Consider the following 12,938-nt stretch of genomic DNA (forward strand, 5'->3'; position numbering starts at 1 on the left):
ACTGATAAACGCAAAGTCTATGGATCTAATATTCTTAGCCTGTGCAGTTTTACATGATTTAATATGTTTAGTGGTTTAATGCTTTAATGCCAATGACAACCTTGTCAGTGGGGAGATGGGCAATTAGTTTTATTGCATTAGAAATACCATCAGGAAAATAATCTGTAATGGATCTGATCTGATGTTGCACATGTGCAGGAATATAATTCTTCATAATGTAAGTGCTCAAAGTGACTATTGTTGTTGAAGAAAGTGACTCTTCCCCTATAGAAACATTTTATCTAACTATAGTATGTGAAGAAGTAATCTAAAAATCTAAAAGTGTGATTGACTTCAAAGCCTTTAGTCATATATTCTCCTTCAATCTGCTGCCACTGGGCATGTAACAATTGGCCCGAAATGCTTATAACATGTTATCATAATTGAAATCATTGTAAATGATGTTTGTCAGCATGCATGTGATTGGACGCTTGGCCTCGACTTGGATTTAGTCCTCTGGAATGGTCTGCCACATAACAGCAGAAACTGATCGAATGTGATTTAACACAGTCCTTCTCTCGTAGTATCGTTGTTAAATGATGATGTTAATACTTTTGTCTTTGAATATAAGACCTTTGTTTCTCTTTTGGCTGAATTCTGCGGTCATCATTTAGTGTCAGGAGTGCTTTAGCTCTGTTTGCACTTTTTCCCTGTGTTGTGTCATAAACTGTTATCTGTTGCTGCTGTTGGCAATGTAATCTGACAGTGTACTGTCTGAGCCTGACCAATATGGGATTTTTGAGGCTGATTTTAGAAGGCAAAAATTCACTGATTACCAATCTTTCATTAAATACAGTGAATTTCTGAGCTGGAATGAAAATCAACCTGTTCTGTGTTTACTGTGCACCGTTGTGACTCAAAGGCAACTCAGAGGTACTCAAGAGGCTGCTTTCCTAAATGAATATGTTTATTAAAGAATATTTAACTTAAATATTAGTATTATAGTATTATATTATTAGTATAGTATTATATTAGTATGTTAAATAATTGAACATACTCTGTGCTGCTTGTCACAGTATTGTAAATCACAGCACACTCTGCTGGATAAACTTTGCAGTGACACCAATATATTACCACCAGCATTTTTGTCTGGATTATGTACTGGAAAAAAACCTAATGGTGCATATTGGATAACATTGACGCGTTTACAATACTGTTATGTCTGCAATAGGCCATTATTTGCCGATAATATCATTGAGTATATTGGTCAAGGCATGGCAAATATTCAAAGTAAATGAGGTTATTGTTTATGTAACACGGCAGTGATATGGCTCAACCATCCTTAAACCAGCCTCATTTTCATTATGTAGTTTGTTAGGTTTTTTTTGTTTGTTTTTCTTTTTTAAGAAAGCTGTTAATTGTTTTAGTTCCAAACAGTGAGAAAGGGCTAAATTAGCAAGTGGGACAAATAGGCTGTCTGATTATCACAGGAGTGATATTTTGAAGTGTGGTTGCAAAGAGTGTTGACAGTCATTCAGACAATGTGTATATTGACAGCTGTGAACACAACACTGTTTTATTATCTTTTGATGTGCTGCAGAAATCAGTTTGAGTCATTAGTGCAGTGGTTATGGAGCAATTTAATTTTAACAGCCACTAAATACTTCAAATTCATAGCACGGACATATTTAACTTTGAAAACTTTGTAACTATGTATGTAATTAATTTTTTTTGAATACACCTTTGAAATTAAAATATGAAATTTCTTGATTTGTGATTTCAAGCTGAGTTTGAATGTTCATTTCAATGTTCACAAATTCAGCTCTAAAATATTCAAGTTGAAAAATATACAAATTGCACAAATTAATTAGTAAAATTCAGTCATTAACAATATAAGTCAGCCAGTTTGTGTTGTTTTTTACAGCCCCGTCGTTCTCCCTGGTAGACATTTCTGGGTTTTACTTTTTGTGCCACTTTCTTGGACCACATGACTGGTAGACCGTGCTCTGATAGGACAGAAGTTGGTTCGATTGCATTCATTCATGTGGATGTTCTATTTGAATTTTTTTCAACTTGGATTTTTAGATATGAATTTGACCAATCAAATTTGAGCAACCTATAATTATTATTTTATTTTTTTTCTAGCTTTTTTGTAAATCAGGAAATTTTGTATTTTAATCATTTCAAAGAGAAGTCCGAACAAATACATTCACATACATGCTTTTCAAAGTAAAATATTTCAATGCCATGAATTCAGTGGCTTTAAAATCCGAATACTTGCTTCCATAAGTAGTGATGATCAGTGAATGTAATTTTGCACTTGTGCAGTCAGTCGATGGGAATGTCTACACTGGGTAAGAGGCTCTTCCTCATTGACAGAAATAATGCAGGAAACCAGAGTGATCCACTCCCCCTCATCCTCATCCAATCTTAACCCCCTTGAATATTTTTCCCCTCTCCTCCTTTCAACATGTGGCAGGGTAACCATTACTAATGCTTTTTTATCCTGTTGCATTAGGCTCCCTTCTCTTTCTCCCTGTCTCTCTCTGTCTTTACCCAAGTATACTGGCTGGTGATCTTGTCTTTCGTTTCTTACCTGCAGCCTGCACTGGTTACCCGTTTTGATCTTGCATACCCGGGTGTGACCACAGCAAACTACATGGCAAGTTTAATTTCATTTTATTTTTATTTGACCTCCGGGGAATCTCTTTCCCCTGCATTTTTTTTTTTTTACAAAACTCTTCCCCTTATTTCTGGGTCCTTGCACCCAGAAGATTGATGTCCCCTTTGATGCTGCATGGACTTTGTTTTGGTGTTGTCTTCAATCCATTGCCTGAAGAAGCAGTCTTTTCCTTTTCTTGTGGGTCACTGCCCTTTTTTCTTATCATACCCACACTTTGTTGAAATAACCCCATGTGTGTTTGTGACCCATTTGCTTGCCGGCGAATCTCATGTGCTTGCCGTGGTGTTACTGTGATCTGGTGTTAATCTGTCTGTTAATAATAATGTATTATATGTTGAAGAGTTCACGCTACCCAGGTCATGTGTTTAGGATCCCCTTATCTGATTTAAGCTTCACTTTAATAATGACGCCTATACAATAATATTCCAAGGCCAAGTTACAGCATGCTCTACTGTGTACTGTGTTTGTCACCTCTTATGGTAAGATAGTATTGGGTAATGTGAAGGTGTAAAATGAGTTCAGGCTCTGCATAATGAATCCAGTGCTTTCATTTGGTCAGGGTATCTCAAGGTCGGTCATTATGGCTATCAGCTTTTAGCACCCAAAGAAAAATGAGGTCCATCACTTCTTGAGAAAATGTGTCCATGTTCACTGTGGCCATAAATCCCACAGGAGATTGAAGAAGCACTGACTGACAGACTGACATTTCCTAACAAAAGCACTTACTTTGGTTTAAGTGTAATAATGTACATATTCATCTAAACATCTTTCTTTTTTTATGCCTAATCAGCATTGTGGGTAACCATATATATTAGTGCAGTGGTACCCAAACATTTTCATATCCAGGAACCCCACAATAGATAAATAGACCATGGACCCCCAATTTGAGTGGATTTTGTCTTGAGGTATCCCCTCTGAGTATTTCTTTATCGTAAATCAATGATCAAACTATATAAATTACATATACATAAATTACAATCAATAAAAGCAGCCATTTCTTTCCTCATTCCATCTTTCAAAAATGGGATAGAAGTTAAAGTTGTGCATAGTTTGCCACTGCATTCTTCAGTCATGGCCAGCAGGGGGGCACTTCACTGACTCCAAAAAGATGTCCAATAGTATTGAGTCTTATGGAGAAATTTCCTTAGGTTTGACTTGATTTATTAGCTCAGTGGTGAACAGTGAACAGTTTCCTAATAATTTTATGGTCTCAGTCTCTAGTTTCAAGTCGTCTTCCATACAGCATGATGTTAAAGCTGCAAAAGGTAATTTTAAAAAATCAGAAAATGTTTGTCATATTTGCTGAAACTTTCACTATATCCTAATCGTAGCACATTAGGCATTTATAAGAATCCACTGGGCCTGAACGAAAACAACCAATAAGAGCCAAGAAACATATAAAGAAAGTTTGGGTTGGGGGCTTGAAGTTTCTTGTTGAGTCTCTTTCCCAGGGTCCCAAAGCCATCTGTATTTGACAACCTGGGAATGAGACTCAACAATAAACTATATTTCTTGGGTCTGATTTGTTGATCATCTGTCTTATGTACTACTGTCAGGATATAGTGAAAATTTTAAAGAAGGGTATGCTTTAGGGCGTGGCTACCTTGTGACTGACAAGTCATTCTCAGTTATTCCATCTCATTGCACCAAACTCTAAACCAAACTAGGCAGTGCTGATTAAATATCAATCGACATTCTGTTACTGCATTAACTATTTCTATCCTCAAATCTTTTTCCATAAATATTTTAGTGTACTGTTTATCTGGAATACGACAATGTGTCTGACCAGCATTGCACAAATCACCAGCTCCAGGCTATTGTCCAAATATGGTCACTTGTAGCTCCAAAAAAACTAAGATGGTGACTGCCGTAATGCCAAACTTGAGAATCCATAGCAGTTGTCCACAAACCAATGACTGACGTCATGGTGGGTTTACATTTGGTAATCAGTGAAAATAAACAGTGAGTAGTTAAAATGAAACTCAAATAAAATAGAGAAGGTCAAATTGAACACTAACATAGTTTTAGTGTTTCATCCCCGTGATGTTTTGCAAAAGTGAGCAAGCCAAAGGAAACTGCTCATCAGATACATCCTCACTGTTCAAAGTGAATATCTCATCTCTTGCTTGTATTTGATATAGAAGAGATCTTTTTTTCAAGTTTATCCCCTTCCTCAGGACACGCACACTTAATTAAATGCTCCATAACTCAGATTTATTCAAGCCCAGCTGATGAGATACCATGAGATTTATTGTTCAGTTCTACTAGAACTTTACAGGAGAAACCTCGGAGCGGACCGTTAGAGGACAAATCTCTGAGCCAGATACCGAAAGTTACTCATCATTTTTAAACAAACACTTGGATTTATTTGGGGATGATATGATCAGCTGATCCTCCTCTCACACATAAAAGAGCTGCTTTCATATAATTATAAATAGAATACTTTTTAGGCTTTTCAAATTGTTTTCTAACACATCACTTTGTGCTGTGGTACCTTTTGATACAGCGTAGTCATTATTCTTGACATCTTATTAATTAAAAAATTCATTGAATGAGTAAAAGATAAATCAATAATGAAAATAAACGTAAAATATGTGATGTAAGTTCTACTCTGCTGTTTTGTCCTCAACATTCTTACATGCATTCATCTGCTTAGATAACTATTGACTTTCTCTGAGTGTAATTTCCTGGTGGGTTGGTTCCCTCGTGGTGTAGAGGAGGACCTGACATGATCCTTAATGTGAGTATGGGAAAGGGAGCAAAAGAGAAAGAGCATGTGTAAGGGAGTCACGAACAGGCAAGGACCACAAATTCTGTGCTCAGCCTATTTGTTTCCTCGCAGCCTTGGGACTTTTGAATGAAAAATTGCTTTAATACAGCTGGTGTAATTGTAAAGGCAGCAGGGAGGCAAGAATTATGGTTCGTCTATGACCAGAGGAAGTGTAACCCCTCCCTCGTTGGCCAATTCAAGCACCAGAGATTGGAGTGTGTGACTCAGGGAAGACATTATTGATTCTAACTGCCGCAATGTTTATCGATCGGCAGCCTCTTTCCATGGTAATATCAGCTTGTAAAAACAAAATTTATTTTTTTGTATTTTTTTTTGCAGCAATTACTTCTCTGTCAATCAGGCAGGGTGAAGTTTGTGCGTAATATATAGCAGTTTAATGAAGGCAGCAGCAGCAGTTACTGGATCATGCTTGGAGAGGGGTATCAGAAGTCGGAGCAGTGTACTTTCATAGTACAAACTTTCATCCCATGGGGAAAAGATGGCTTTTTCTCATCCACTCCCTGTTGTCATTATTCCTCCTCTTATCCACACAATGGGAGGCCCTGATTGCCTTGTGAAAACTCTCAAATTGGCTTTTCAAGCCACTGTGGGTTAGTGTGTTCGTGGATAACAACGGTACTACCAACAGCGCGACAATGAGGATAAGAGAATAATTTTCAGGCTGCACAAATGCACTTCGTAATGGCGTTTTGTGGGTAGTTGGTAAAGCCAAAGAATTATGTCTGAGAATCTTTTTCAGGACCGTTTTTAAGTCAGGTTTATTTTTATTGCACCTTCTTTCAAATGTTAGGAGTCATTATTAGTTTATACAAACCTAACCCAGTCTGCAGCAAAGACAGTCAATTTGAACACAACACATAGTGTTTTCATTTAATGTGACTTTATTAAAAGCACTGATGAGCAGACCTTTCAGATGACGTAAGGATACATTTTGCATCGATGTATTTATCTTTCTTTACTGTAGACTGTAGTTAAAGCTTGTATGTATGAGTTTTAAATGTTAATATTATCTATGTAAAGATCAAATCAGCTACGTTGGTGTATTAAGGGTTTATTTCAACTAAACCAGAGTTGGTGATTGTTGGAACAGTGGAAACACTAACAAAGAGCGCTACGATGATATGCAAGGTAAAATGACCTTTTTTGTCTATGGAGTGTGGTGGCAAGCGATAACGATATAACGGCTGTTACTGTGTAGATATAAGGTCTATCTCTGTAGGGATTTCCATAATGTTGACACAGAATAACAATCTGAGCCTGTCAGTGTTCGTGGATGTACTTTGATGAGTGCATTTGTAAGCTAGCTGACGTTCAAACCATTGCAGCCATTTTCTGGTGAGTTTTATTTTATTTGTGTCCTATTGTTTTGCTCTTAGATGCTGGTGCTCTAGTGCGACATCCAGAGCCAAGTGAATTTCGTATACATAACCTTTAAAGTGTAGTAGACAAATGTCCAATTTAAAGGGACACCACTCTAACTCATCTTGACAGGCTATTTTTGAAATGAAGCATATAAAGTTCTGTGAAGTTTGATGACAGGGAACTTTATTTTGTTGTCAGGATCACAAGAAATGTATTTCCTTCCAGCTCAAAATCATCTCAGAGTGGAAAAGAAGCCTTCTAGGTGGTAAATCTATTTGTCGGGCCAGGGCAAAACAAATTGATAAGTGGCTTGTGTCCTTGAAACTGGCTGAATAATATAAGGACATAATGTTGTGACAATAAGGCAACAGTTCCATCACTCTGAATCTATTTCTGCTATCAGAAGGCTATTTCATACCATTTCGTAGAATTTCAGCTCTGGGAATATATAGCTGACATTTTTTATAATGTGCGGGACAGATTGTGTTTTATCTTCCTGCTTCTCTTATGGATTTATTCCTTGTTGATGACATTGAAACACTGTTCCTGGCACAAAGTCAATAAGAATGGCTGCAGGGCAGGTTGGGATTTTGGAAATGCCTTTTTTATTTCTGTTGTTGTGTTTTCTTGGGTTCTTTTCTAATTCAGGTTTGTATAAATCACTGTACCTCGTGAAAAAAGCTCATGCCTTATTTCAAATATTTGCCCTGAGCCCACTGCTACTCCAGCCTCATTGTGGTGCACAGTGCAGTATAACAGCATTGTAACAACAAGGAAACACCATGCAACCTTTGGGTTCAGGCATGCTTATAAGCAGAAAGCAAATGGCTCTCAAGCTTCTGGCAGATTCATTACATGAGAATATTTCTTTTCTTATTTTCAGGGTTACATTACTGTATTTCTGTGTGCAGGAGTAACTCTTTTGAAAGACATTATTTCCGGTATATTTCCAGTGTGGATATTCACATCTAATTGAATTGCTTTATAGTAACTGCAGCTGCATTTCAAAGGCAAACACATAGTATGCAGAAGGACATTATGCACTGGTGGAAATTCTGCCTCAAAGAAGATTATTAAGTGTTATTTCCAGTGAAAATTTGAAAAGAAAATGTATGCATTCTGCATGTGTTGGATTTTTCCTTCACTTGCCACTATATGTCACACTAGAGCACAAGCATCTCATCAGAACAAAACAATCGGTGCTATGGCAGATCAGACTCCATTGACAAAACCAGTAATATTGCCTAGTAGATAATGGTAAAACAAACTTCAAACTTAACAGAAACAAAATATAACTCAAAGACAAATTGTCTTTGTTAATCTTTCCACAGTCTTTCCAACAATCACTCTGGTTTGGTCAAAATAAACCCTTAATTCACAGAGTTGGATGTGAAAACAGCTGCAAAACAGGCTGCCACTGTACTGTGAGCTAATCCTAAAATACACTCATCAAAGTCTGTCCATTAGAAGTGCTTGTTTTTGCCACTGGCAGGCTCAGATTGTTATTCTGTGTGTGACAACATTATTGAAAGGATCCCTACAGAGATAGACCTTTTGTTAAACCAGAAACAGCCGAAATATCCATATCCATATCCATAGACTCCATAGACAAATGTACCTCACAGATTATCGTAACTTCAATCAAAGTGGACAGAAGCAAACTAAAACTTACCAAAACAGTCTTTGTTAGTCTTTCAACTGTTCCAACAATCACCTATTTTGGTTTGGTGGAAATAAATCCTTAATTCACCAATGTAAAAACAGCATTTTCAGTCGCTCTACTGAGCTGCACACAGAGCAGACTGGCTATGGAAACAAACCACAGAGAGGCTGCGATAGCAACACAGGCAGGAAGTGTGACACCATGACTTCATTGTATCTTTACATAGATAATAATCGTTTACTGCTATATCATAGGTTTAAATGTCATATATATAACCTTTAACTGTATGATGACGAAATAAAATTAATATTATTAACAACACTTAAATTTACTTCAAAGTCTTTTTAATGAAAGTGATTATGAAAAAAAGAACCTACAGTGGGTATGGGTATGCTCAAAATGAATGAAGATAATTATATTTGAAACTTAGGACTCATTTGCAAGCATGACTACAGGGTTAATTTAAACCTTACTGTGGCCATGAAAACAATGATTGTTGTCTCCAGGAACGACAAAAAGGAGTACTGGAGAACCTCTTAGGAATGAGGTCTGGGTAGATAAATGCATCCTACAAAATTGTGTGACCATGGCATGAGGAAAACTTAAGATAAATGAGATAGTGTTAATTCTTTTGGTTTCAAATGTAGGATTGTCACATTATAACCACTACCATGCACTACCGGAGGGTTGCAGACCTTTATTGTCTCATCTTAAAGTTTGTTTTTGGCCTTTGTTATATTAAGGGGCAATGCACTTTCCAAGACAATAGAAAACTTGCCAATCAAAAACCTGGTCATAGAATAAGATCTTTAATCCAAACATTGGCTTGGCGATTTGGGTGCAGAAGCTTCACTCAAGCTAAATTATCATCTAAAGGTTACATAGAAAATTCCATTCATCATAGCAAAAGCATGAATATTCATTACACAGTTGATAAAACAGCACTTTTCAGTCTCTTTAATTGGGTCAGAGGAACTGTCTAGACTTCCAATCATTAAAGAGATTCCTTAAAATGTCTCTCCTTCTTCTGTAGATTGGCGGTTATCAAAGTGCCCATCTGCCTCACATTTGGACAGTTCTTGAAAATTTGCCCAGTCTTGCTGTCTAGCTACCTTTCATTGGAAGGGAAAGAGATTGAAACTTGAGCCTCAGGAGATGATGTTACTATCAAACACTGTCAAAGGCTTCAAAAAACTTTTCATAGTCCAGTCTCTGACATCAGATTTCCCTCAGTGGTAATCTGAGATGACATTGTGAAGGTAGACTAGACTGTTTATCTTTCACTGACACACCTGTTAAAGTGGGTTCAAGCCACTTCCAAATTAAGCATGGTCTGTCCTAAAGGGAAAATATGGGCTGATCTTTGTGTCAGTAGAAACTGAATCTGAATTGCTCAACTTGAATAATTGCATTAAAAAACTGAATCTGAATAGCATAATTTGAATTTGAATGTATTAGTTTGAAACCAAATTTGAGCCTCACTAAAAATTCTACTTTTTATGTACTTTCAAATTCAGTTCCCTAAATTCAAATTCAGTTCTCGAAATTCAAATTTCGTAATCTCAACTCAATTTCAAACCTCTAGATTACCCTTTTAAGGTCACAGACGGGTCAAGGTGTTCAGTAAGAGCAATGGAGTGCAGATGCACAGAGCTCCTTTTTGGCTAAGCAGCACGTTTGTTTTGAACATTTCCTGGACCTATAGACATTGGCTAGAGAACAACATGCTTTAAGGAGACATATAATTCCCCTTTTCAGGTTCATAATTGTATTTTGTTTTTTTATAACAACAAAGCTAACGCTAGCTGAGATAACGTTAGTATAAAGTTACACAAAAGCATCATGAACAATAATCACCATAACTTACGTATTTTGTTAGCTTCTAAGGAGGCTTGATCACAGTTTGACTATTTCTCTCTCACGGTAGCTCTATCTTTACCTCCGGTACATTTACATACAGCAGCACACAGCCTAATCTAGTGGTTTGAAATTGAGTTGAGATTACGAGATTTGAATTTAGACAACTGAATTTGAATTTAGAGAACTGAATTTGAAAGTACATAAAAAGTTGAATTTTTAGTGAGGCTCAAATTCAGTTTCAAACTAATACATTCAAATTCAAATTATGCAATTTAGATTCAGTTTTTTAATGCAATTATTTAAGTTGAGCAATTCAGATTCATTTTCTACTGACACAAAAATCAGCCCATAGAAAACATTAAAGCAGTGGTTCCCAATTTTTTTCCTGAAAGGGACCTTATTTCCATAATTTCTCAAACACATTTTATGGATTTTTTTTATTTTATTCAAAACTAGTCAGTGAATTCAGTAACTACAAAAAGTTTGTGTAAAACAAGTGATTTGGATGAATTTTGAGCAGATTATTTTCTCTTTATTTATATATATCAGGGCTCCAGACTAACTTTTTGCATTGGTTGCACTGGTGCGCCTAACGTCCTTTGTTGTACCTCAGCCAGGGAAATTGTTTCAGCCAGTCCTGTCTGAAGGAATATATTTTGGCCTTTTTAATTTGGGTCTCGGAGCCGGGCTCTATCCCAGACTCGGTTGTCTCCTCCTCTGGTTCCGAGTCTGATGTTGTCGCCGAAGGACCGAGGCTGGTATCTCACCAGGGACCGAGGGCTCCGTATCTTGACGGGATGGACTCTCAGTAGTGGGGATGGATGAGATTATAGTAGTAGGGCTGGTTGTAGGCTTGGTTTTCTTAATGAAAAAACTTTCAATATTTCTGCCTCTCTTCATTTTCCCTCATTTTGTCGCATTTATTTTATTTTTCCGTTTCAGGTAGTCAGCTATTCTGGGGCTCAGGTCGCGCACAATTTTTAAACACACACAACTTAGCACGGTGAACAGGACCACAGCCAATCAGAGGCAAAGACCCGCCCGAGCTCTGTCTCTTATTGGTTTATAGAACACGATATGATCCTACCATGAGTGTGTGAGTTCAGTCACAGGAGAACACAGAGAGATGATGTGCTTGAGAAATAAATTGATGTTTTCACACGGGCAGCGTCAGGTGCACCAGTGCGACCTAGAAAAATTATTAGTCGCACTAATAATCTAAGTACATGTGATCACAAATTTTGGTCGCATGTACTTATATACTTATATATATTTAAGTACAAGTACACTTAAGTATTTTTTCTATAATTGTTTAACAATCATAAATACTTAATAGGCTTCTTTTTTGACAAATCTATTGTTTTCTTGTCCCTGATGCTTGGCCATTGTTCTGTCAGACAATTTACATTTTCTTTTTTTCACAGAAATGAACCAGATTTTCAGTTTAGCACACAAAAAAGGGATGGGAGACCCATGTTACTGAACCAGTGTTTTCTCTATGTTGATTTTGGAGCGGCGGCCCGCCGCTGTTCAATTTCTGCCGCCACGGTATCAGAAATGGGACAGACGCACAATGTAGTCACGGTTGCCTTTTAAATGATCCTGCCGACATAATGCACCCCCGTTGGCTGCCGCTCACATTGCAATTTAACAACAAGTAGAACTATTTAGAGGTTATTGGGGCTGTCCAGTTTAACTCCACATACTGTTGTGTTGATGTAGCTTATTGTCAAAACGTTTGCTTTCTTCCAAGTCGACTATTAAACTAACAGCTCCACCAAAAACGTCACCGCGGTGGGTCCGTTTTAATTGGACAACGTTCAACTTGTCAGTTCTCAGCTCAACGTCCTGATATCAAACATCTGGAAACATTAAAACGGTAAATATATTTGTTTGTGTCGCAGCGAAGTGTCAGTTCTGTTTCATACGTAAAACGTTTTGCCGACGGGACGGGGGGGTGTTTGGACGGGCCTGCCACCACTGCTAAAAAAAGTCCTAGAGGAAACACTGTGAACACTGACTGAAAACTCTTCAGTGATATAGAGCTATTAAACACTTATTTTAACAAAAAAATTCACTTACAGCTCCTTTTAAACGGGTACTCATAGTTGAGTCTTTGGGGTGCCTGGAGATGGTAAACACAGTTGATGTCGTATCTTTGATTCTTTAGGACACATTCACAGATGGCGTATGTGTGGTCTGTGACCCTCTGGGGCGTCCAGAATGCCTCTCTCTTTCTGCTGGCAGTGAGGAGAGGAAAAGGAGCCAAGGAGTCAAAATGTCACACAAAGTGTGACTGACCTCTCCCGCTGATAGTCTGTTCACAAGGAGTTCCCATCAAACCTAGATTGAACATAATGATGCACTGCAAATAACCCCACAGACCCATCTCACCATCTATGTGAAAGACTCAGTGCTCACTGTCTACACTCAGGCACACTATGGGATCCTCCAAAATTGATTTGCTCTTAGTGGGTTTCTGTAAGAGGTCAATTTTGTGCACTTTAGCCATTTTCCCTTAAAATAGTTCTTCTTCTTTGCTGATGGAAAAACCACGAATTAAAATTGGTGACAACACTCAAAGAGTAAAAAAAATAAGA

At 37.4% G+C, this 12,938-nt stretch overlaps 1 protein-coding gene and 1 long non-coding RNA gene across 39 annotated transcripts in view; one reads left to right on the top strand and one right to left on the bottom strand.

The window, feature by feature from the left end:
* Window positions 1-12,938, top strand: part of dlg2 (discs, large homolog 2 (Drosophila)) — a 219,563-nt gene that overhangs the window by 98,137 nt on the left and 108,488 nt on the right. For 32 of the 38 annotated variants that reach the window (XM_051401499.1, XM_051401464.1, XM_051401462.1 and 29 more), the window contains one exon: window positions 2,582-2,641. The exons of the other annotated variants lie outside the window; for them this stretch is intronic. In XM_051401499.1, coding sequence (XP_051257459.1) covers window positions 2,582-2,641 — 60 coding nt within the window. The remainder of the gene's footprint in view (window positions 1-2,581; window positions 2,642-12,938) is intronic. 38 annotated transcript variants of the gene reach the window in all.
* LOC127364253 (uncharacterized) overlaps window positions 1-12,938 on the bottom strand; it is a 115,907-nt gene that overhangs the window by 76,554 nt on the left and 26,415 nt on the right. The gene's annotated exons all lie outside the window — the stretch shown is intronic.

Source organism: Dicentrarchus labrax, unplaced genomic scaffold, assembly GCF_905237075.1.
Source record: "Dicentrarchus labrax unplaced genomic scaffold, dlabrax2021, whole genome shotgun sequence".
In the NCBI taxonomy this organism is placed as follows: domain Eukaryota; kingdom Metazoa; phylum Chordata; class Actinopteri; family Moronidae; genus Dicentrarchus; species Dicentrarchus labrax.